The 26,079-nt window shown below is 47.8% G+C and overlaps 1 protein-coding gene across 1 annotated transcript; it reads right to left on the bottom strand.

Moving 5' to 3' along the window:
* Positions 1–1,846: 1,846 nt before the first annotated feature.
* On the bottom strand, positions 1,847–23,676 carry LOC121340965 (alpha-2-macroglobulin-like protein 1). The gene is made up of 35 exons (XM_041414075.1): positions 23,618–23,676; positions 22,878–23,061; positions 21,740–21,902; positions 21,340–21,392; positions 20,446–20,463; positions 19,761–19,920; positions 19,081–19,165; positions 18,152–18,266; positions 17,721–17,835; positions 17,217–17,326; positions 16,512–16,679; positions 15,971–16,201; positions 15,514–15,577; positions 14,624–14,769; positions 13,505–13,654; positions 13,025–13,141; positions 12,319–12,483; positions 11,791–11,900; positions 10,317–10,542; positions 9,689–9,815; positions 9,282–9,403; positions 8,748–8,802; positions 7,986–8,069; positions 7,419–7,595; positions 7,192–7,273; positions 6,685–6,841; positions 6,415–6,489; positions 5,151–5,313; positions 4,298–4,515; positions 3,901–4,116; positions 3,270–3,394; positions 2,828–2,918; positions 2,303–2,371; positions 1,980–2,082; positions 1,847–1,887 (listed from the first exon to the last, which is right to left on the bottom strand). The coding sequence occupies exons 1-35, from the start codon at positions 23,674–23,676 to the stop codon at positions 1,847–1,849; spliced, it is 4,344 nt and encodes a 1,447-aa protein (XP_041270009.1).
* Positions 23,677–26,079: the final 2,403 nt, after the last annotated feature.

Genomic DNA, 26,079 nt, shown 5'->3' with positions numbered 1-26,079 from the left:
AATATTTGCAAAGTCTTTTTAAAAAGTTTCAAAGAAAGTAATTAAAAATTCTGTTCTGCAGAGTCGAGACCTGCTTTGCTCATGGACTACTGAGGAAATTGAATAAAGAGAGGAGGAAAAGCACCTGTTTAAACACAGGTGCAACATCAGCTCAGCCACTTCTGGCACTGCACAAGGTATTGCTACCATCCAGCTGCTGATGCTTTCATTCTAGCCCTGTTAAACTGCACATGAAGCACAGAGCAGGCTGTCAGCAGCCTGCCTTGCTGGCACATCTCTCGGTGTCTTCACTCTCAAACAAACAAACTCAAAATGCTCATGTCTTTGTCTCACAGACAGGACTTGCTGAGTCTTCAGGATACTCTGGAGCATCGTAGTTAAGATTTAAACATACTTTCCAAATCCCTCCCATTAAACCAGCACAAATCCCAGCCTTGCTTCAGGATAGGGAGAGCTTTCAGGGCTGTAACCAAATCCTGACCCTCAACCCTCAGCTGTCTTTCAGGCCTTCCACTCTTAAGCTTGCCTTTCACTTAGCCGTCACACTCTTACAGCCTGCTCTAGGGAGGGTCTGTGGAGATCTACCTGTTTATACAGACACTTGTCACTGTCAACCTAAAAGATCCATGATCACCAGCACTTAAATTGTGAGGTTTGATTTTAAAAAGCGGCGATAGATGTTGAATTTTCACATACTCTTTGGCTGTTGAATTGCCTGTCCAGCTCCTTGTAACGTGGCAAAGACCCTGCTCACTTTCCTCACTCATGAGCAGGGGGTTCAGCCCCAGGGCACCACCCCTTCCTGACAACTCATGTTTGACTTGTCCTGCACAAGATCCAGCTCCACAGGCAGTACAGAAACTGAAATCACTCCCTTTCTGCTTTCTATGCCAGAAGGACAGAGTCAGTCTGTGAGACACATAGCAGGGTAGATTTACATCCACACAAAGTGTACCAGCAGCCAAAACCTTATGTCTCAGCTACATCTGTTGCAGGAGATGATGCCCAGTGGGATCAGTCTCCATGCAGGGCTAGAGTCCTCACCCCATACTGATGGCTGCACAACACTGCTGGAGGAAATGAATGCCAGTGACAGAGCTGAGATGCAGAGTTTGCTTCTGCTCACTCTTCCCAGGCAAACGCTGTCACAGAGTCCAAACACACACCACAGTAGCCAGATTTGTGATTTGTATTTTATGTTCATTCTTTTTGCAAAGAAAATCCCTGGATTAAAACAATCAGAATCAATCAGACACCCCAAAAAATTCACCAGGCTGTGGCTGTCAGGATGAGCAGCATAGGTTAGGCTGGATTTAGTCCTGAAATCCAACCTGAGATGTGTCCCAGCACCAAAATCCCAAGCCTGAAATGTGATTTTCCAGGTGTCTCATTATACCAGGAGCAATAATGCAGCAGCCCCACTGTCCTAAGGCATCTTGGACTAGTGGGATCCCTGTGAGCTGAAGCAGTGGGCAGTAAGGAAGCAGTCCAAGTCCCTGGAGAAATGAGAGCAGAAGAGAAAATAAGCCAGAGAGCAAATAATATGACCCAAATTATTAACTTTGGGATGCTAACAGCTAGGGAGCACAGGCTCTCACTAAGGACTCTAAAGAAAAGAGGTTTTTTGTTTTACTTCAGCTCCTTCCCAGAAAGAGAAACTCTCCATACCCAAATATAATAAGCTGAAACTAGTACCATGAATTCTGCTTAGGGAGTTTCAGATACAGTCCCAGATGAAGGGAACATGCTGAATCAGAGATACACAGGGCTCCAGTGGGACACAAAGAAGTGGATGGGGTGCAGAGAAGGTCTGTACAGGGGGCTGAGGAAGGGATTTGCACCTACCTCAGATGCAGAAGACATTGTAGTCAGCCAGGGCCTGCTCCTCTGCAACAGACCAGGAGAGATCTAAGTTATCCTTGCACAGAGCCAAGTGCAGACACCCAGACAGCCCTGGCACCCCATGGTTCCACACTGACCTGGGCTGTAGTAGTCATAGACCCTGACATGGCCTGGCTTCAGGTTGGTCACCTCAATCTCCTGCTCCAGATGCAGGACATATGTGTCAGAGATATGGCTCAGCTGGGGAAGAAAATAAATTACAGTTCACTTACGAGCTGTTTCTTTTTATTCCTCACCTGAATTTGATTCTACTACTGACAATAACAACTCTGTAGACTCAAACACTGGACTTCAAGATGAATCTTGAGTATCCTGATCTGCTAGCCCCAGTCCTGGATTCTCCCAAAAACTCTGGCAGTGCCCTCCACTCCTTCAGCTTCTGCAGCAGCACAGATATTACCTTGTCCAAGTAGATGGCAACACCTCCTTGTGTTTTCTCAGTTCTTCTCACAGAGTGTCCATGCTGCAGCTAGGACAGGAGAGAGGAGAAAGCAATTTAGTTTCATCTTTTGAAAGGAAAGTGTGAGACATCCCAACAAGGTTTATCTAAGTTTGAGTTGGCAGATTCTCATTCACTCACTTCCAAATGTATTTTGTACTCTTATCTCTTCAGGCTGATCTCCCTGCAGGGCCACTCGGCTCCTGCTAACCCCAAGGACAAGAGCCTAGGGTACTTAGCTGACAGGGGTATGCTAAGCTGATTGGGTAAGAAGTATCACCATCCTCAAGACTCTTAGAAACAGCCAACAGTATGTGTCCAAGTTGTGTGCAGAGGGAAAGGGATGGTGAGATTGCTCAAGGAAGAGACAGGAAACACCTTCCTATACAACCTTCCCATACAACCTTCGCATACAGCCTTCCCCTCTCCTTGGACACAGATGGCCCCACTGACACCACATCCCCACCCTGATTCCACACTTCTTACAGACAGCCCGGATCCTGGAGCCAGGGCAAATCCAGTCAGTAAGGACACCTCCAGAATCACCATGTTGGAAGTAGATTTCTTCCCATTGTACCTGGGGGATAAGATGAAAACGAGAGTCTCTGGGGGAGAACATTAAAAAGAGAATCTCTCCCAGCTTTCCCTTCCCTTTACCACACACAGTCCCTGTGTGCAGTGCCCTGAGCCAGGCAGCCCAGCCAGGGCAGTCACTGCTCCCTCTCACAGGGTGCAAGGATGGCTGCACTGCTCTGAGCATCCCCAGTCTGAGCTGACTACTGCACACCTCTCTCCAGTAAGAACCAAGGCTCTCCATCTGGCCCTCCTGCTAAAGTGCCTGATGCCTCCACTCAGCCAAGAAGCATCCCTCAGCTCTCCAGCCATGCCCAGCTTTCCTTCCCAAGTGGGATGAGATCTATAGAGTCACCTGACATCGACATGGACAGTAAGAGAGTGTGTATTGTCCTTGGTGCAATTGACTGGCTCAGTTTTCACTTGCAAGGCAAAGGATGTTGAGTCTTGTAGTGAGGGCGTGTTGTACCTCAGCACCATCTGCAGGGAGAGACAAAAAGACAGGCTAAGACACTGATAATTCATTGATAATGATATCATCAATGATAATTATATCATCTATGAGACTTTTTTTTTCCACTGGCTACTCGACTCCTTGAGATTGAACCCCAGACAGTGAATGGATAAATAATATGCAGTAAGCACACTTGTCCCGGTACCCAAAATAAAGGTCACTCTGATTGAAAACCTTCCATGGGCTCCTTCTCAAACTTTCAGTTGAGACTGTGCAAGTCAGGCACACAGCAGTAGGACCACTATAAAGCATTTTCATCTTCCAGTACTCCTGAGAGCCATGGAAGCATCGTGGTCCTCATATTTGGGCAGGTTCTGTCTGTTTCCTCCCACACACAGGTTTATTGCATTGGCACCAGGCTGGGAATAAAGCACAGTCAATGCACATTTCCTTCCACAGAGCTGCAGCAGAGTTTTGGTTTTGAGAAGATGAGGAGATGAGGGTGGTCACGGCAGGGTCTGTGGAAACCTACCCGAGTAAAGACACAGCAGCTGCCTTGGGCCTGCACCAAGAACTTGCCCGGGACCTCTGTCAGTGCCGCCTCCTGCACCAGCAGCCGGTTCTGGTAGGACACTTGGAACTTCTTCCCAAAGCCTCCACGGGACCTCACCCTCACCTCTGCGTCCCCGTGTGTGCTGTGTGTCAGTGCTGCATACTTGGCCAATGCCTGCAAGGCCACCACTGTGTCCTGAAAGGAAAACACGATTACATTTGCCTCTCTGACATGCAGAGACACTTGAAATCAGCATCCTGAGGACCTCCACATCCAAGGGCTCCTTTGCCCAAAGCATTTACACTTGCATACAATGTGTGCATATCTTGCAGAGGTTCTTTCTCAAGAAACATCCCCTTCCCTAGCCATGAGTTACCTGTGTTGAGGCAAAGCCTCCATAGGCATTCTGCTGCCTGGTGAGCCAGGACACAATGCCAGAGGCCGTGGTAAGGTCAGACTCTGTGACATTTGGCTTGGACAGCAGGGCCAGGAGGACGTAGGCTGTCAGCTCCACATCCACAGGCACTGGCTGTGACCAAGGGCTGGTACTGGTTCTGGGCTTGGATGACGTCTGACTCCAGTGGATCTGCCCATCTGGGAAAGGAAGGTAGTAGAGCGAATCTTGAGGATGTCAGGGAATACCTCCTATGGCCTAGCCTCCTAGACACAGTGGCTTGTGTCTGCAGAGACCATTGGGTAAATACCTTTTGTCTGGGCCATCACATCACCAGGGCAGCTAAAAACAATGTATTTTCAAATACCTAAAACTCCATATTCCACACCAAGGTGACATGCAAAAACTAATATGCCAATGATCTGCATATCATTACCTCCCTGTTGTCCAAATTCTGTATTGCCTTGTTTGCGAGGTCCACTAAGAACCTGATACTAGCCAGCTGTCCAGTGGCCAGCCCTGAGGGTCAGGGACTGACACAACGTGGAGCAGCTTGCTTTCCTCTCTGGCATTTTGCAGTCCTGCACAAGAATGCCCAAGTCTCCCAAGCCCCAACCTCCACTTCAGGTACCAGAAAAAGGCAAGAGATCTGAAGGAAATCCGCACCCACGCCACAGTGCTGGCAGCACACGCCATGAGCTCATTCAGTGTATGCCCAAAAGCTCTCCTTAGTGAAGGGCCTAGAGGGTGAGGCTGTGGTGCTCCCAGGCTGCACCTTACCAAGGCTCAGAAAGGTCCCTTCTCTGACGCTCCCCTGGCACCGAGGCCCCCGTACCTGCTCTGATTGCCTTTTGGTGCAGCACGTCGAGGAGCTGCTGGGTGCGCTGGGAGTCCTTAGCCAGGGCGAAGGTGTAGGCCAGCAGGGCCTGGGTGTAAGCGCTGGCAGCCTTGGGGAGGGCAGGAGCGATGCAGCCCAGAGCCCTGCGCACCACCTTGCTCTGCAGGAGAGAGGAACACACTGCTGGTCACACACAAAGCCCCGGGAGCCAGGCAGCAGCATGCACACGTTTCTGTGCCAGCACAGAAAGCACCCGGTTCATTAGCTCAGGTGACTCTGTGCCCACACCTGCACTCTCTCTATCAGTGCAGCATCAGTGTCTTCAGCCCTTGCTGGAAGGTGCTTGACAGACCTCACCCCTGAGCTGGTTTTGGGCTTCAGCAGTGCTCTCTCAATGAAATGAACATCCTTCCTGAGGGAATAGCACCGCCATATCTTACTTTCCCATTCCAAACACAACAGCAGCAAAACCACACAACTGCTAATGTGTACACACAGCCTGCTCAGCAGGACAACTGCATTTAATTCACCTTCACAGTGAATAACTGTGCTTATGGTGAAAAAGGGTGACCTGAAGGACATCTATTGCCGGAAAGAAGGTTAATTTCCATCTGTTTTTCTTTTTTTTCCTAAGCCCACTGCTTTCTGTTCCACTGAAAAGCATTGCTTCTTCACTTTTCTGATTTCCAGAGAGCGTCACTTCTCAATGTCTACAATTGTGTTTCTTCATCAAGTTAATTGGTTTTTATTTGCCTGTACCACAGCCTAGTAACTAGCTACAATCCTTAGCACTTGTAAGAGCTCCCTCTTATTGTCATTACTTAAGCATGCAGCTCCAGCTGCCCTACAGCACTCCTTTCCCAGACTTCTGCTTTATTTGTGAAGCTAAACCCTATTAGGAATTACATTCTGTCTATTTACTTGACTGTGGAAGCAGCTCCACCCACCTCATATCAGCCTTCAGCTGGGTAGGACCATCAAAGGGATGGGAGGTGGGGGAATGAACAGCTGATTCCTGGGAAATGGCCAACATGGTATCTAGCCCTGAAGTCCAGTGGTTCCCAGTAGTTTAACCTCACCTTCTCCCTGCCAGGGATGTCCTCCTCAAAGGGAGAGTTTTTCCTGAGAAGCTGTAAAATCTTCCTCACCCACTTGCCCACAAGTCCCTCCAAGGTGCTCTGTTGCCTGCCCCAGTGTTACCACTAAACTCTTAAGATTCAGATCTTAAGGCAAGAGCATGGCAAATAATCCCAGTATTTACCTCTGGTGTTGCTCCTGCCTCCAAATATGCAGCAGTGATGTAGGCAGCCAAGGGGACTTCCCCATCTACACCTCCCTAAAAAAAGCATAGACATCCAAAAAGCTGGGAAAATTAACAGGCAAATACAGGCTTTTCAGGAGAGATCTCACATATCCCTGGCTTACTCCCTCTCAAGAAAGCACTACAACACAGGCAAGTGAATTTAAACAATTACCAGCAGACTTGGCAACAACTGCTTGGTGCTGTCCTTCAAGGTGCACTGGCTCCTACCTTCATGAATGTGTGGAAAAGTTGTCCCACATTTTTGAAACAACCACTGGGAAGCTGGTGGAACTCCAGCCAGGCGAGAGCAGCTTGGATAATCCGGCTGTCCAGGTAAATGTATGGCTTGGCTTGGACAAAGCATTTAACCACAAATGCAGTCAGCCTGATTGAGGAGAACAGAAAAAAAGGCATGAAAGAAGGAACACAGAATCAGAGAAAGGTGGAGTGCATGAAATAGCAGGAAGAATGAGTGGAAAGAAAGAATCTAAGAAGAAGTTGAGATAAAAAAGTGGGAGTTTGAAACTGGTGCATCTCTCTTTACCTGTTGTGCTATTTCTAATATGCTGGTTCAAGATCAGTTCATCCCCAGGACTGAGGTGCCCTAGTCCACAAAGCTCCTAGAACACTTTGGATCCAATAGGACAGCAAGGGTTTCACGCTGGAAGCAGAAAGCTGCCCACCTCCTAGCTGTCAGAGAGAAGGTAGACAGCAGGGAGAGAACCCAGGGCTTACCAAGTGTTACCATACTCATCCTTGGTACCAAATTCACTGTAGGAGCCATCAGGGTGCTGATACTGCAGCTGTATCTGGTACCCTGGGAAGCAGGATAGGACATGAGTGCTCCCAGTGGTATTTGCAATGAAGTCACTGTGCAGGAATGGGGTGGCTGTGTGCTCCACGTGGAAGGGGAGTAGGAACCTGGGGAAGGCAGAGGGGCACGGTGGCTCTGTTGCACTCACCATTGCGCAGGAATCCTGCTGCCCTGTCCCTGATCTCAGGGCTCAGCTGCCTCGTCTTCTCCAGGTACTGCAGCACATAGACAACGGGGGCAAACAGCACCATGTTCTGCTCCCCACAGCCGTGGGGCAGCTGCACCAGGTGGTCCAGGTTCTGCAGTGCCATCCCCATGAGGTCCCCTGAGACAAAACATAAGCACCCTGAGCACAAAGCATGAGCACCCTCGGCAGTAAGATTCACCTCCTCCTACCTGTGACCATTCCCAGGAGTGCACCAAGCCAGGTAGGCCCAGCACAGCAGGGTGGGGACACCTCTTTCCAGCCACCTTATCAGTTCCACTGTGCCCCTCATATGAGCTGTACACATTCCCATCCTGGCAGGGAAGCTCATCAACACAACACTCTCTCCCTTGCTGCATGTTTTAGGTTATCAGTAATTGGGAATGAGAAGAACAAAGCAGTGGAGCCTTGGAAACCTCAGTAGTGGTGTGTAGGGGAATTTGGGCTTTCCTTGGGCTAAACTCAGAGATATACGATTTGCAGGGCTACTCCCATAGCTTAACTCCTTACCAGTGACTGAGACGGTGGCTCTGACTGAACCTTCAACCACATTTAGAGGCAACACCAGGGAAACAGACTCCTCTGCTGGAATCCCTGACACCAGTCAGAAGAAAAAGAAAGAGATTCTGATGATAAAAGCCTTCAAAACCACAGAAACTGTTCAAGGCTGTTCTGTGATAACTTCCCATTTTCCTGTCACAGAGGCTGCAAATCACTTCCAAAATCCATGTCCCATTCCACCCTTAAATTCCTCCATCCACCTCATGGTAACTGTGCTGTCCTAACACACCTCTTTATAAAGAGGTTGAGAGGATTTTCTCCTGGAAACCCACAGGGGTCAAAGCCACCTGTTTATCTCTACAGCAGTTATTCCATCTCATTTAAGATTTCAGCTGCAGTCTTGTCTTCTCAATGCTCCTTATGCTCTCAAAATCAGCTGATGGCCCCATCATATGCCATAAAATTCAAGACAGGAACAGCCATCCTAAGCCATGACCTCCAGCCTCACCATGTTCAGTAGTGTGGTTTTATTTCCACAGGAGAAAAGGGCCTCAAGCTATCACATTAGTGCCAGGGATGCTGATGGTTAAAGAGCAGACCTCCCCACATCCCTGCCTAGGAGAAAGCCCTAGCTGGCACCACAATTAGAGTACAATTCTGTAGCTTCATCATGCAGACAGAGAAAATAGTCCAACCAGTGGAAATACCCAGAAGGTGGTTAGGCAGGAAGAGTGTGATGAACAGGGTGAAAGTAGAAAGCAATCCATCTACCTTTTTCGGGACACAGGATGGAGCTGTGAGCCTTTTCTACCAACACTCCCTCTGGCTGTTGGAGCACATAAAAGTAGAATTTTAATGAGCACCCAGGAGAGAAATGGGATTACAAGTGGATTAGAAGAAGGTATGTTCAGAATCCTGGTTCAGGGTGGACAGTCAGCTGCACTATCATCATTATAACACAAAAATAAAAACTACTTTCAACAATTTTCATTTCAGATCAGAAACCAGCATGCATTTTCAGAATATCCTAAATTCTGAATATCTGTGAAAATGGTGAAAGATTCAGCAGAGAACTCAGGAGGCAAGGACATAAAGGAGTGTTTAAAGTTTCTCATGACATGAAGTGGAGGACATCCCTTTACCTTCTACATCCATCAGCCCTCACAGCTGAGCCCAGCTCAGGCCCTGAGATGATAATTGCAAATTTTGAATAGCAAGGGGTAACTCCCAAAATTAGCACACACAAAATCTGGGAATTGCACAAAGCCTACTTTTAGGCCTAGGTAACAGAACAGCTTGACTGACCCGGACTTGAATGAGTTTGGTGATGGTGTCTTTCTGTCCTTGTTTTGGGACAAATGGTATCTCCTCCCCACAGTGCTCTTTGGAGGCCACAGCCTCTGTGCTGAGGGTGATGTTCACAAGCCCTGAAAATAACACACATTTAGGTGCATAAGACACTTTTTGAGGAAACATTTCCTGTTAATACAATAGACATCACCTGCTGACAACAAAAAATTTGATCAGAACCCTATATGTTTCTGTACCTCCTAGCACAGGCTTGTGAGTAACCATGACCGCAGGATAAGTGCAAATGAGTACTCTGGGTAACAGAGCAAACAGCTCCTCACTCTGTGTCAGCTCTTACAAAACACCCCCACCTTAGTCCCATCCCTTCCCAGTTCCACCCCACACCTCCCTGTGCTTCTCACCCAGCTGCTCAGCTGTGACACTCCACTGAAAGCCCTTGGCTTCCCCAGCACATAAGCAGCTGCTGTAGACACAGCCTTTGCATGGCTTCAGCTGGAAGTGTGCAGACTCCTCCAGGGTCACTCGGATCTGAAGGGGCAGAAGGGATGGCAGGTGGCAATAAATAAACATCAACAACACAAAAAGGAAGCCTGCAGAGGGTAGAAGCAGGGGCACAGCCTGAGAGGAATACACACAGATTGCTTGATTAGCCAGGGATCAGCCTGGGAAAGCTAAAGTCCTGGCAACCCGGCCAGGGTTATCAAGGGCAACAAGTGTGTCTGTGTTTGTGCTTGGGATTGCCCCAATCCACGTGCAGGACCTTGCTCTTGGCCTTGCTGGGCTTCATGGGGCTTGCACAGGCCCAACTCCCAGCCATGTCAAGGGTGCTTCCTTATTTCTCTTTTTAAAAGTGGGGGTAATGTTTTCCCTTTTCCAGTCAGAGGGAACGTCACTGAATTGCCATGACTTCCCAAAGGGACTTTGGAGCTGGATGATCTTTAAGGTCCCTTCCCCTATGACTCTATGACACAGGCCACAGGTGTCCGCCATGTCCCACTTTCCTTGCAGAGACCATCAGGTCTCACCTACCCTCATGCATTGCTGCAGGTTGTTGGAGACTGTGGCCTTCAAGTGGAAGGTCTCACCCTGGACCACAGAAGATGGCACGGGCAGCTCCACAAGAAAGGGCTTGGAAACAATCAGCCGGGAGGCTGGAGCAAACCCAAAGCCATTCCGTCCTGTGCAGAACATTCCTGCTTTCCATTCTGTGATGGCATCAGGCACAGTGACAGTGACACTCTTGTTCCCACTGGGGCTGGAGAGAAGTGGACAGCAACAGAAGCATTTAATTGAATGATGCCACACCAGGTGACCTGCTCTGTGTTCTTCCCTGCAGAGCCCCCATCCCCTCACCTCAGTCCAACCCCTAGTGACTTGCAGCCCTTGCAGGGTTACAAGTAACTCCTTGCAGAAGTGGGGACCCCGCCTCAGGTGCTAATACCGACAGAACACTTGGGTCAATAGGGTACATGGCTGCAAGATGCCATCATTTACAGGCAGCGCTTGCCCTTTGCACATCTGAAAATGCCTTACAGATGTCAGCAGTCTTATTTTTCTTGGCCTAGAAATGAAGAACCAGAAACCAACAGAGCAACAGGACTAGCAGCAGTAGGGCCTAGATGAGGTTGATCCAGCCATTCTCTGTCCTGTGAGACACGGACAGCTTAAGGCCCAGCACAAGGGTAGGGCAGAGACTTGTCCTGTGCACATATCACAACTTTTGAAAGGAGCAGACTGTTCTGCAACTGCCACACAGCCAACACAAAAAGCAGATATAGCTAAAGGTACTGGTATTATTCAGCTTATTTCACCATGTGTGTACAGGAAGGCAACACACACAACACAGAAACTTTTAGTGGCTCAGATCAGGTTGGTGAACAAGTCACAGAAGAAATATCTGTTGTGTTAGGGGTGAAGAGGTAGATCTATCTGTAAGGACAGTGGAGGTGGGAGAGGGGAGATGATGGGAAATATGCTCAGGATCTGGCCTGAGCATATTTCAGTCTTCAGAGAACACACAAGAAAATCTTGAAGTCTCAGATGAAAAATCTCCAAAAGCTCTCTCAGTAGACCCTTTGTACACACTGAGCCTTTCTTACAGGACACAATCTTCAATCCTGTGAAGGACTTCTATGGACATCAGCTGCCCCTGGATACCAGGATACATGTCTGAGCACGTTTTGGGAAATGCAAGCCCTCAGGACTACCAAAAGCAGAGTATAGGCAGTAAACTAAGCTGGTTTACTGCTCCTTGTGCTTTTCTATCTTCCTATGCCAGCCACCTCTCATGGATGACCAGCACTGCTAGTAGAGGAAAATGGATTTAATGGATACATCAGCTCCAGCAATGAACAGCCTACAGGTATGAGCCCCATGATGTATGTCCTTAAGTGTCTTGCGCAGCTGCCTATGATCTAAACTCATCTGCCACTCCCAGCCAGTGGGAGTGGCAGATGAGCCACAAAATGACCCAGACTAAACCCCCACTGCTCAGTTTACTCACCCCACAGAATACAAATCCCACAGCCAGGTTTGGTGAAAATGCTTATGTGCTTTCTCTTCAGCTGCAGAAAAAGGTGGAAACATAGTGGGCTGATAGGTTGATGTCAGATGCTCTGTTGGAAACAACAAAGACCTATAGTCACCACAAGGTCCTCAGGTCCTGGTCAAGAGCAGAGGAGCTCCAGCACAGCTCAGGCTGCAGCAAATGCAGTCAGCTCTTGGAAAGCATGGCAACAGAACAAAATGTGCTGTCCCAAATTTAAAATTCCTCTCCCTCATTTCAAATGTCAGAGGTTCTTTGGGCTTTACTTGCATGTGGAGGCACCGTGGGACAGGCAACATTTCCCTAATTCCAGAGATAAAACCTGGGATCCGGACATCCCACTAACAGCCCTCACATTAGCACAAAAGGATTAGGGACAGGAAACCCTCTTTCTCCTCCATTTGCACTTACAGCAAGTGCTGCCTCTGGATTCAAACCCAGGAGTGCTTTCACATAAAAGACTAAGCATCCCATGTAAGAAGAAACAGCTGTCAAATGCTTACTCTTATACACTTTATGGGGCTGGGCAAACGTCAACATGGGCCTGGAAATAGACATTCCTCTTTCCCGCAGCAGAGTTGACAATTGAGATGTTGGACATAGTCTGGGTTTCTTGATATTGGTGTTAGACATAATTTTCAACCCCATTTCCTGTAGGAAAAAATTAATCATCAGAAGATTGTCCTCTCCTCTCTGCCCTCAGCCCTTGTGCCTTCCTGTCCCCTCATGCAGTGGGGCTTGGCTCTCCTCTGTATTCTCTTGCTTCATTTTAAGAAGGAATAATTCAGATTCCCAGCAATGGGCAAAAAAGGTCTTCTAAGGTAATTCATCTGGTCTGAGTCAGCCAAATTTATTCCTTTTCAAACATATGGTCATTTGGGTACTATGCCTCTCTGCCTGCAGGGTGCAATCGCTCATGCTATGAAGATTAAACAAATTGTGTGAAATCCAATTAAAGTAATGAATAATCCTTGGCATCCTGAGTCACACGACCCAAGAGTGGCAACCACACAATGATTTTTCCTCATACATTTCAAGTCACCTATTCAAATAACCAGTGAGTTACAAAGGCTTAAACTGCACCTGTTCATTGTCCTGTCTGCAACAGCACCCCTTGGATATTGGTAAAGTCAGGAGCCACATTTCCCTCAGTTCATGAATTATCTCAACCCACCAAATGAACCATTTTTACCCTGAATGCCGTAAACACATCAGGCTCGTCAGAATTTGGGAACCCACATGAACGATCATCTTCAGACACTTGGCGAGGATACCTGGCATTATAAACAGATGGGAACAGCCCATAGATCTGAGAAAGCAAGGGGGAATAAAATCAGTGCAAATTAAACCTGGCATTCCCTTCCCCTCTCACATCCAAGCCTGAGTTGCTTCTGGCTACTGTACATGAACGTGTGCCAGAAAGCCCAGGATCGCTGTCACTCTTCCTGGGCTCTCCTCTGACAGTGCCAGCACAGAAGCTGTTTTACCACCGAGTGATGCTCAACATCCTCCTTAATCCCTAATCCCTACCCATCCACACTGGGAGTGATACTGATTCCTCCAGGCCCTGCTTTCAGTTCCCTGGAGTTTTGTTCTGCACAGGTGCAGTGGCCACCCTCCCTCCCGCCTGGTCTCAGGAGAGAAGGGAAAAAGTCAGAGCAGGCTTGCTCACCGAGTGGCTGCTCAGTTCTTTTCCTGGCTTCATCCAAAAGGCACTCGGATCCACAGCCCAGACAGCACACGTGGAGCCAGGAGCTGCCTGCAGGCGGAGGCCAACCTGTGAGCCAGGAAGAGTCTCTGGCGTGGAGAAGCTCAGCTCCACCTGGATGGGAAGAATGCAGGCAATGCCTGAGTGACATCTCTAAGGGTGGCCACCCTACCACTTCCCAAGCAGGGAAGGGACCTACATGAAGAGAGTTTCCAATGACCTGCCTTGGATAGAAAAGAAAGGAACCTCCCAAGGACCCCCAGAAGATATTTGAAAAACACCACATTGAGGTTCTAACAGGAAAGATGCCAGAGGGGGAGCCACCACTGTGCACATGGAGACATTCCGGTGTCAGAGCACAGCTCTCTCTTCTTTACCCAGCAAACCAGCCAGCCATGGTCACACACCTCACAGATTTCTTATGAAGCCCTTTATTCTGGGGCCCCAGATCAAAAATAACTCTAGTCCTTATCTCCAGGCTCTTTGTGGGATTGGCCTCAGTTTCCTGAAACTCTTCCTGTTCTTGCTTGAATCTGACTGTCTATGGCAGAGAAGCAGCTGTGGAGCTGTGCAGCAGAGGTAATGCCCTCTCAGAAATTCACCTTTGCAGCGCAAGACACAGCCAAGAAAGCAGATTGCCAAGGATGCCACAATGACCAGATGCACTCAGTCCTTTCTGGATGGCTGGTAAAATCCACTTCTTCCATCATCCACTTTCAGATGCCATCCCAATACCACATACTAGCAATTCTAATTGCTGCAGCAGCAGAGCAGCCCTGAGCTCTCCTGAGAACCACACAAATGCTCTGTGCTGGGCTGGATTATCTATGATCCTACCAGACTGCAGTTGCCTATGGAGACAGACAGCAGCTCTCTGCCTTTCCCAAGCATTGCAGCAGCCCCCACAATGCTGAGCACACACTTTCTCCAAACATCACAGCACACCTCACCAGTCACAAACTGCAGGTCCTGTGACAGCATCACACACAGTGTCAGCCACACACAGCAACACAGCTCTCCTTTCATTGCAGCAGACACGTCCCTGCTCACACATTCAGTCATAGCCTCAGACACAAACCCTACCTTGTTTCTAAAACACGTGGAGACACTGAAGATGGCAGAATCAGCAATGATTTTTCCATTAGGGAAGATGACATAAACAACAAGTCTGGGAGCTGGGGCATAGGTCAAGCTGAACGTAAGAGGGATGGAGAAGGAGCCTTCCAGCACTAGATGGAGAAGAGAGAGAATAAGAGGAATTAGATTGGAAGTGAAAATAGAGTATGATCAGCTTTGCCATTCTGCGTGTGCTTGCTTAAATCCTTTCCTCATTTACGGAAGTCTTTCAAGACCAAAGAGATTTCTAGAGACTGCTGAAACAATCAGCACATCTCTGGATCTGGTATTCAATATCAGCAAAAGACTTTTCTGTTTATTGCCTTGGGGACATGAGACAGTACTTTGGAGTTCAAGTTTGGCTCCACAAAGAGTGAGAGTCTCAGATATCTTTCAAAGCCTCCTCTCACCCAACATCTCCCATCCCATCACCGACAAAGAGGTGACCTTATCCCAAAATACTTGTAATTCAGGAATCAAAAAACAAGAACTGGTAAAATAGGCAACAGTGGGTCAAGAGACCTCAAAATTATAAGCTGTGGCATCCTAATGACACAGATTATTTGGAGACATGGTTGCTATGGAGGGTAAGACTGCAGGGTAAGCAGCAGAAAAAGGAGACTTGAAGACAGCAGAGGATGAGCCTGTGGGCTAGGAAATGCTGAGTATTCTTGTCTTGGTACAAAGCAAAAGGGCAAAAGGAGCATGAAATCTGGAAAGGCACAGTGCTCTGACGCAGCACACAAGTGGTGAGCCACCCCTACATTGAAGGAAGGCTTACACCACTTCTCCAAACAATAGGGGATGCCACAGACCACTGAGTGCTTGCTAGAAATGACACCGGGGAGTGCACTTACTTCTTGGCAGCCCAACCCAAACAGTCTGCTGACCTGCATGGACTATCCCTCTTTTCCCTGTGACCTAGAGAAGAGCACAGAAAGGGATGGTCACATAGTCACATAGCCTTTGAGATCACTAAGAAACCCTGAAATTAATTTGAGAGATTAAATGGGGGTTGGGAGAGGAATATTCACTTTATTTGCTCTCAGCTAATAAGGAGAGCTCAGAGATGAAGTGGGCAGAGGACAAGTAAGGCCAATACCTGCCCTGCACCTGTGCAGAGCCTAAAAGAAAGGTTCTGCCTTTGTTGCTGTTAGTGCAGTACCAGAATCAAAACCAGGATCCAGTTCCATGACTGAAGGAACTCCCTGTCCTGGCCTGAGCCAAGATTATCAAATGTCAGGCTTGAACCTCTAAGAGATGCTGATCTTGGGCCTTCAGCTGTCACCCACTAGTGCTTTCCCAAAAACTCACAAAGTAGGAGAAGATGACACGCTTGGGCCCATGTTCCAGGTCTTCCTCATAAATTTTGAAGTCCACCTGGACAGACTGTGTTTTACCACAGGGCATTGTCTCTGGCACATGGATGATAGAGAGGAAGCTCCTGCTGGTGCTGTAGAATGGATGTATGAAATAAGAGGCTTGCTGGTAACTCAAGTCAGCTGTCTCACGCTCTCTGTCTGAATATTGATGAAGGACACTTGCCTGGTGAGATAAAAAACCAAACCAGCTAGTTTCTGTAGTTAAACAAGTCAGCTGCAAATCACCTTGGTAAGATGATCTGAGCAATGCCAATGACAGGTCTGTCTGTGGAAAGCTCGTGAGGAAAGCAACCAGGATCTGGAGAATAAGCTCTCAGAGGGAGAGCCAAGATCTCAGCCAAGATCTAGAACATGCTGAGGTGTTTCAGGTTTGAGTTAATCTCCCTCAGGAAGGAACAAGGAAGATGTCTGTGGGGCAGTAAATAGCTCTGACATGTGCCCATACCCCTGCTACATGACACTTCCACACTTACCTCCAGGGAGGCCAAGGTGCTGTTCCAGGCAGAGGTGTCCAGGCTAAATGAAGCTGTTCCAGAGTCCCCAGTGATGTATTTCTGCCTAAATTGCTGCTCAGCACAGTTTACTACAAGGAGGACTTCTTTGTTCTTCAGTGGTTTTCCTTGGTAATCAATTACTTTAATCTGAGGATATCGTGGGGAGCAAGAGAAGTGCAGAAGAATCTAATTAGCAGACAGAACCTCTGGTTTCCCCAAGTCAGGAGCAGTGTTTCCAAAGACAGCAAGATCACTCTTTCAGTCACTAATAATTTTGTCAACACTGCCACTCCTCCTGTCATACTGCCACTTGCACTACCATGTTCATTCACAGAATCACAGAATGGGTAAGTTTGGAAGGCATCACAGTTGAGTCATCTAGTCCAACCTCCAATGCTCTCCACTCCTTCACAGCAGAAGAATTCCTGGCTGCTGAAATTCCAGATGTTTGGGTTTGCACCCCACATATTAAAGCCCATAGCTGCTCCCCCTCATGTGTTATTTGGTAAAAGGCAGTCTTGGGTGTTGCTCTGACACTGGACAATTACAGAGTTGTGTTTCTGGGAGTCATTTGTCCCCTCCCAAGCCCCTGGCTAGAGATGGGGTCAGAAAAGACAGTAAGTAAAGGTTACTGTGAAATATTGCTCACACTCTCCCCTTCAAAGAAATGAAACTGGGAATTACCTTTCCTCTGTACATCTGTCCAGGGTGGTAGTAAGAATTCACATCATGAAACAAGGCCATCCCACCAATCCTGGAGATAAGTAATTTGTGGGAAGCATTGACCTGTATCTCTGAATGAAAGCAGCAAGACAGAAACATGAGAGAGGGAACAACAAAGCCAAGCACTCCTCAGCAATTTCCCTGCAGAGTGACCCACTGGTAATACGGATGGACATGTTCAGCTGCACACACATTTCACATCCCAGTGGTGATCTGCCCAAGATTCTGGGTACCTGGTCTTTCTCCCATTTAACTTCTAGCTTTTAGAGAGCCTCACCACCTAACACCACACTCAGAGTGAGTATGTCATGCATCAAGAGCTGCTGTGTTTGTCTCTATCCGTGAGGCTACATAGCAGGCCCCAGTGGGCTCAGAAGGCTCAGATCCCTTGCTAGCCTGAAAGTCTCCACTGCTTCTGTTCAGACTGGCACATCTCCTTCCAGGCAGCAGAAATTCCAGAGTTACCTGTGACATCCTCCACCAGCGAGGCCTCTGCAATTATGCTGTCCCGATAGTACCGAAAGTCTCGGCTGAAGGAGGACAGGCTCACGTTTGTAAAGAAGCAACCTGCCTCATCTGTCTGAAAGTACAGGGGGAGAAAAAAGGTCTGAGAGAGGCACTTGGATTAGGAGTTATGGAAGTGGCAGAGGACCAGCAGCTCAAAACCCCGGCTGTCAGAGTGCTTTTCCTTTTGGCATTGCAGCCCAGGATGTGGAGCAGGCACATCACCAGGCACAGCTGGTGCTGAGAGGCAGCACCAGTAACAGTGGCTAAGCAGCCAAAACAATGGGTTAACATTGCTGTTACTTCAGCTAAAGGACCCAGCAGCCTTGTGTTACCCTGAGGCTGAGCACAAATTCCCCTGAACACGACTCAGCTCTTCCTAAGCATCTCACCTGGTTGCTGAATGTGTAACAGAGATCGGGTTTGGAGGCACTGGGCAGGAATGGGGCTATCTTCTGACAAAGGCTCACATGAATCACCCCCTGGACGCTTTTCCCAAGAGTGTATCTGTTTGGGGGAGCAGGGAAAGGAAGAGACAGTCACACACATTGGGAGAACACATGGCTTGCTTTGCATAGCCCCAGAGACCATTCACTGCCGGATACTCACACTATAGCACAAGAGCGGCAGCCATACTGCAGGCCCAGCAGTCCTGACCCAGCAAGCAGGGCCAGGACAGGGCTGTGCAGTGATAGGAGATCGAGGGTTTTGTGATATAATTAGCACCAAACTAAATTATTTGGGGTAACTAGCATGTTGTAGGTGCTGATTGCACTATATCAGCATCGCCTGCAATAAGCCCAGCATGTGCTGAAGGCATTCATCATCTTATGACCACAAACATGGGTGATTAAGAAAGTGCCTTCTATTAAAAAATCATCTTTACATGGAGCTAACTGTAGCATTGTCCTTGGATCATACCTGGGGTAATTCATTTTGCCTCCATTTAGTTTCCACTTGAGCATAATCTGGAAAAGCTTCCCATCATTTCCCGTGAGTTTGTTCTTCAGGGAGATGAACACTACATATCTGCCGTGTCCTGTCCCACAACCAGTTGCTTGTCAAAGGGTAGGCTATTCCCCCAGGTATTGTGTGTGGAGATTTGTGAAGTGTTTTTAGAAAAGAGGCATTAAAGTATCAGAATAATAGTTACAGGAATGTTTTGTGTTGCCACAGGGTGCAAACAGCTGCCATGGAAGATTCTGGCTTCCTGTGACTGAAGTGTAGTAGAGTTGTCCTTAGCTCCTCATGGTTACCCATCCAGCTTGTGCACAACAGGCCAGAAATGAGCACAGGGCCATCCCTCCAGTCAGATCCTCACCTGCCACATACCCGGAGCGGGAAGGTTGCCTCTAGCGTATAAATCTGATGTGGCGCCTCAAAGATCACTTCAAATTTTGGCAGCACTGGAAGGGAAAAGCAGAGAACTGTAGGAAACACAAGCCAGGGACAGCCTTCACAAAGAATTAACAAGGAGACAGACTATGGTGGAATAAGGAACAAGAGAAGGGAGGTGGTGGGAAGGGGAAAGGAAAGATTTTCCATGTGTCTTTAACAGATTTGTGTGTAGGCCCTGGATGACTTGCTCCTTCCCAAACTAAAACCAAACATGCCCATGACCCTGGTACTTCTGACAGCTATGTTCAATGAGAGAAGGCTGGCCTCCCAATACAGTTGATTAGGGGATGAAAGTGAAGTGAGAGGCCACTGGACTTCATATTCTCTGGAAAAGTCCATCCTAAATTACCTTGTTTTATCTGACTCCAAGATCCATAGGAATCAGCTGTGTCAAAAGCTATGCACAAGACTCCTCCCACACACTAAGCCAAGGTCCCGAAGCAGTCTACTCTCCTGAGCCTCAGCTCAGACTCCTCTCTATGACAGATGCTACCACTTTTCCCATTTGCTCCTAGGATGGTTACCAAGGAATAAATCCCCTGCTTCCTGGACCAGGAGTGCAAGGTCCTGTGAGCAGCTTGGCCAAGCCCCGTGTGCTCATACCGCGCTCCTTAACGGAGAAGCTGCCGTAGGCTCTGGCGCTGGTGACGTTGATGACGTACGTTCCCAGCAGGGGCTCGTCACTCAGCTGGAAGGACAGGTCTGCAATGCCATCCTGAGGGACCACGTTCTGCCACTGCTCTATCTGGTTGTTCTTAGGGTCCTGCACCCACAAGAAAGAGAGAGTTGCTCCAGCATCTCATTGATCCATATCCCATAGAAACTGAGCTTCAGGATTTCAGTGTTGTAGACTATCAGGTTCTATAGCTAAGGAAATGAGGTTTGGTGTAGACTGATCAGGAAATTTTGAAAACATGATAATGCTCATATTCTGCTCCCAGCATCTCAGCCTCCTTCTACACTTACTTAAACTCCGATGATTTTAAGCAAAGATTCTTCACAGTTCTAACTTTATTTCATAAGCATCTAAGTTTTCTATTTATTGTCTTGCAAGTCTAGAACAACAGATTTCTACTGAAGTGCTTGGGAGCATAACCTCAAAGAAGTGCATAAAAAATAAGCTGAAAGGTGTATGTTAGTTTAAAAATTTAACATACAACAACAACAGAAAAGAAGATCTACTATTCCACTCAGAGGTCTGTAAAATCTACCAGAAACTGAATATGTACAGCACAGTGAAATGACTGCCATCACCATTACTTCAACACGAGATTTCAGCATCACTCACCAGGAGAAACAGGGAAATCTGGGGAGGAAAAAATGCAAAAACATTAGAAGAGAGAAACACATGCCAGCACCACACACAAGAGCCCTCTCTGGAGGATGTGCAACTGGTGATTTGGAAACTTAACAGCACTGACAACAATACAAAATAAAGCAAATGCCTCCAAAAAGGAGAAATACCAGGTAATGTACCAAGTGGGTTCATTACAGTATGGTCTGAAGAAAGGGAAAGGAAAAACTAATCTGGAGGTAACATAGTACTTACTAATGACTTCCTGACAGAAAAACTCAGAAGTCACTACCCAAACACACCTAGTTCTGGTTCAGGTGTGGTCTTAAGAGGGTTACAGAGGTATAGGATCACATAATTAGGAATGACCCTCTGGAGGAGGCCACCTAATCCAACATCCTCATGAAACATGTCTTCCTGAGCAGATTGCTCGAAGCCTTCTCCAGCAGGGTTCTGAACATCTCCAGTGATGAAGATGTCTTTTCTGGACACATTTCCACATTGTTGCAATCAAAAAGTTTGTCCTAAAAATGTCTAAGCAGCACTTCCCACATTCCAGCTTGTAGGGTGCAGATTAAAAGCACCCTTCCCCACAAGAAGGAAAACCTGATTTACAATCTCCCTGTTCATTCTCCCTGTGACACCATGACATCAGGAATCAGTATGTCCCATACTTGCAGCTGCGTGACTATTCTACCAAGATGAGCAAGAGACATGCACACCTCTGCCATCCTCCTGGCAGTTACTATTGCCCTCTGCACACTCAGAAAACCTGCCAGGGGTGAATGTGGAAAAGTTGGATCTTTGGCAGATGAGCAGGGTGGAAGGGAGGTAGGATCCATGCATGGTACAAGGCAGCTTCTTCCACAGCCCCCAGGACTCCCTTACCGAATCGTTGAGTGCAAGGAATTCCTCATCCAGAGTCACAATGCGAAATTTCACTGAAGACAAGGAAATCAGGGAATATATTATCAGATCTCAGTTTTTCCCTACAGACCCCTGTTCCATGTGCTTCCCCAGCTCCTCTCTCCATTCTAGACACACTTGTGGTAACATCTGACATGAACATTCCCACATGGAAGGTACCATGGACATGGTTATCATCATCTACTGCGTCCTGCAACTCCACAGTCATCACAAACCAGAGATTACAAACACTGAAAACACCACTCAGCAAGAGATGTGGTCTCAGAGCCTTCTGCTAGGGCTGTTCATGCATTGCAGCTTTTCCACATGGTGCAACCAGCAAAAAGCCTGGGACCCTCAGCTGCTCTCATTCGCATCTCACCTGTCTGCCCTGGTTCATAGATGGGCTTGTCTGTTTGGATGATGGTGCCATTCCTGGACTTGCAGATCAGGACCTTTTTCTGCTCCTCAACATTGACCCCATCTCCTGTGATGGTCAGTTTTACAGTGGCAACCTCCTCTGTGCCATCAGCTGGAGGGGCAACCTGTACAGACAGAGAGGAGAGCACACAGGCCCCAGGTAATCTTCTGGCAGTAAAGAGGAACAACTAACTGGTTCCCTCCCACTGCGCCAGGAGGGAGCAATCAGCAACAATCCCTGAAACCAGATCACATCCAGATCTCACTCAGTCCTACATGAACAGCAGCAAGCCCTGCATGCCTTGGAATCTGTCCTTTTCCCACTGGTGACAAGCAAGCACCTGACACTTTGGAGTCTTCAGACTTGTTCAGGAAGACAGGAAGGTGAGTGATGGTAGCAGAAAATCAAAAGAGAGAGATCAAGCAGTTGCACAGCCTCAAATGCTAGGCTTTCAGAGCTACCCAGCACTTACAAGCAAGAAATCCAAAGCTGAAAACACAACCAGAAAGACTCTGGACACCAAAGACACCAGCAGCCTCAGCAGAGAATATACAGTATAACAGAAGGGATATTGCTTAGATATGTCTGCCTTATGCCGGATCTTTGCTAAGTTCTCACCAACAAAAAATAACCTCTAAGATGCTGTTTAGAAAAACAAGCATATTAATTTCCATGTAGTTAGTCTTCAGTAGCTCCCAAGAGCTGATTTGCTGCCTGACTTCAAGTACTACAGAAACCGCTGTATGTGCTGCAAGACACCATTTCCCCAGGCTTTAGCTGTGAACCTGCACAAGTCCTTCAGAAAGAGCTAAAGCTGCTTCATCTGGTCTGTAACGGAGGAGAAGGACACAGGTGGTATCCAGAACTCTGGCAGATTTTAACAAATGTAAATTTCACTTCAAAATTAGATTCAGAAAGGAAATTCAGTGCTAACCAACAGGCTGTGTTGGGCTGTGCGCCCCTGAACACCACCCATTCCCTTCCTGAAAGGCTCACACCAAACAAAGCAGAACCCACCCATGTCACCCCTGGTTAGGGAGTAGCACAAGCAATTTCCTGAAAGAAACATCAGTGATGGCATTTGCCTAGGGTGGCTCACCCAGAACTTAGTGCATAGGAAAGTCTTCTTCTTCTGGATCGTTTCTTGCATTAAGAGCTCCCGCCCTGCCGAGCGCTGCAAGGCCAGATTCACTTGAACTTTTGCTTCATGACAGGTGATGTGGAGGCAGGCAACCTGGGTGGATGGGTACTGGAGAGCTGCAGGGATCACCACCAGGTAATGTCTGTGGTGGGGGAAGACAGCAGAGGTAGTGTCAGTGTGAGGTCTCAAGAGGTGTAAGAAAGCTGCCCTGCTGTGGCCCACAACTGCAGAAACCCTCAGCAATGTGCCATGGCTTCCAATCAACATTCAAAAGCAACAGTGAGCCCAGAAAAGTTGTTGCTTCCCTGAAACTTGAGAAATAGTTTCTGCTTGATTAGCTTAAGTATAGCCCTATAATATTTTTCAAACTCCTTATTCCAGTAATCTCCTGAACTCTCCAAAAATATCCCATGCAGTCTTCAGAAGAGGTGGTTTCATAACCTTGCAATGTAGACACCAATTATTTGATCTGCATTGCAAATGCAGAGCAAACATCTCTGGGCCTAAGGTCTGACCTGGAACACCCCCAGAAATCTTGTATTGATGTGCAAGAGTCAAACTAAGGTATGGGAGGCAAGGTGTGTGACTCAGCTACTCCTTGGGGTGACCTGATAGAGCAGGAAGCATGGTGGCATGGAATGTGGTCCATCTAGCTAGAATGATGAAAGAGACTGAAAGAGGAGTTCAGCATCACTCACAGTTGGTGAGAAGCAGCTGCAGCATGGAACAGAAGGCTCAGGAGGATGGCTATCCTCATCCTGGGGGTTCTTGCTGCCCAGTCTCAAATGGATATCTTCCTCTGAAATCTCTGAGGCTGTTTATAGGGGGGGAAATTTCTTTCTAGCACAGCCTAAATGAAGAGGTGGGATGTGGGGAGGAGCCAGCCTCTCCCCACCTCTCCCTCTCCTGAGATTCCACACAGCAGCTGTAAGGATTAGTGCCCTGCGCCAAGCGCCCCTTAGCCAATGGCAGCCACGTTGGCTGCCAGCCACCAGTTCAGAACATCCTCTCCTGCAAGGCTGCCATGGAAACACCTGACCAAATGGACTTCACGGCAAAAAAACAGTGAGAACTTTGCTGACCAGTGACCCAGGCCAGGTCCTGATCACTTGTCACTTGCATCCCTTTGTTTCAGCTGGAGATGGATTGCTGCTGTGCAGCCTGCAGCAAGAGCTGCCCCCTGCACACAGCAGTGTCCTCGCTGGGGACAGAGCTCAGGAGCTCTGGATCAGATATGGGGGGTGTGGATCTCCTCAGGCTGTCTGGCTTGAGAATGGAGTGAATCCTTCCATGTGCATAAGGAAGCAGCACTGCCACCAGCCAGCAACCACTAATGAGCTAATGACTTTGCCTTTTCCTTCCCTGCACACCACAAGGAAAACGGAAACAAATACTGGCCCACAGAGGCCTCAACCAGCGCCCTGCAACACCCATTTGCCATGGCACCATCTGCAAGGAAGGGCCTCAGGAACAGCTTCCAGTTCTTCATTATTCTGGGTCTGAAAGGTCTGGCATCCAGGGATACAGCCTTTTGGTTCTGCTTCTGAACATGAGGGTCGGGTTAAAACTCACAAATGAAATATGTGGGACATTTTGTAAGCACTGATGGCAGCCTGTACAGCAGGTAGTCAGTTGTCCTGGTTAACCAGAAAAGCACAGTCACCACATAAAGTGCCTGCTGTAAGCAGTCCACAAACTACATCTGAGCCTTGTGTGAGACAGCATTAGTTAGCCTGAGCTGAGATGTAAAAGGGACTGTCCTAATAATACAGACAGCTACAGTTCTGTGCCTGGAAATATTTCCCAGTGCTGTTTAACAGTGCCAATGCAGCCTAAGCTTTCCATACCTGCATCCCAACGTGATGTTACTCAAGCAATCTGTTGGGATCTCTTCACCTGGCAAAAAAGCAGGATGCACAGAAATGTTCAGCTAACTCAGGAGCCCTGCTCCCAAGGCTCTCCATAGCCTGTTCCTAGATGGAGCTGGGAAGGCTGACGTGCATCATGAGGGCTGCACATTATGTACAGGACGTTAGCTGGTATTGCCTTTGTCTCAAGTGAACATCTCACTGTTCAGGGGATTGAGATAACTGGCCAGAGGCTGATAGAAGTCAACTCTGAGTTGTTCTGTTAGGCTCCTTGGCAAGGGAGACTAGACACTTGTTATTTTGATGAACATATTCTCCCCATTCTTGTCTCTTTGTGTCCTTCTCAAAGAAAGAGGTCATGCTGCTGAGAGTGGCAGTCACAGAATGGGTCAGATTGGAAGGGATCACAGTGGGTCATCTGGTCCAACCTCCCTGCTGAAGCTGATTCCTCCCAGAGCACATTGCACAAGATGTCATCTAGTCAGTTTTCAAATAACTCCAGTGAGGGAGACTCCATAACCTCTCTGGGCCATCTGTCCCAGTGCTCAGTCACCCACACAGTAAGAAGTTCTTCCTCATATTTGTGTGGAATTTCCTGTGCATCAGTTTCTGCCCATTGCCTCTTTTCCTATTGCTGAGCACTACTGAAAAGTGTCTGCCAGGACAACTTACAATTTTTTTTGTCTAAAACCAGATTTTCCTACAAAAAGCATAAGCCAGATCGATCACAAATCACAGCCAGAGAGGTCCAGATGCTGGCAGATTTCTGGCAGGAGCTGCACCCACTGGGGCCAGCACTGGGGAGATCTCTCTGACCCTGTCCCACCATGCCCTCCTACCGTGTTTGCGCAGGTGTGCTCTCCATTCCTTGTTTAGCTTTGGCAAACCTGGCTTTTGGTCACATGAACATACATTTGGAGGATCTGCATCAAAGGCAGTGATTGACAGCTGCACAGGTGTCACAAACTCAAAGTCTCTGCAACAGAGAAAGCAAAGCAAGGTTGTACAGCCTTTCTAGTTCTTCATTTTCTTTCTCTAAATGGACTCCAAGAAGGCCTTTGTGACAGAAGTGTTGAGCCAAGATTCCCATGGGGAGTAAGGAATCTATTCCTCCTGAAAACACACTTCAGCTGGAGCAAAGAACATAGTCCATACTGGCAATGGAAAACCATATAGAAACCTCTTCTCCACAGTTAAAGCCTGAATCAAAAACTGAAAGGGAAGAAGAGAAGTCTTAGTAAAGGTCATACATATGATAAATTGGTAACATTGTCCATGGTTCAGAATACGGA

This window comes from Onychostruthus taczanowskii, unplaced genomic scaffold, assembly GCF_017590055.1.
Source record: "Onychostruthus taczanowskii isolate IOZ18803 unplaced genomic scaffold, ASM1759005v1 scaffold44, whole genome shotgun sequence".
Classification (NCBI taxonomy): Eukaryota; Metazoa; Chordata; class Aves; order Passeriformes; family Passeridae; genus Onychostruthus; species Onychostruthus taczanowskii.
This window is presented reverse-complemented; position numbering and strand designations above follow the sequence as displayed.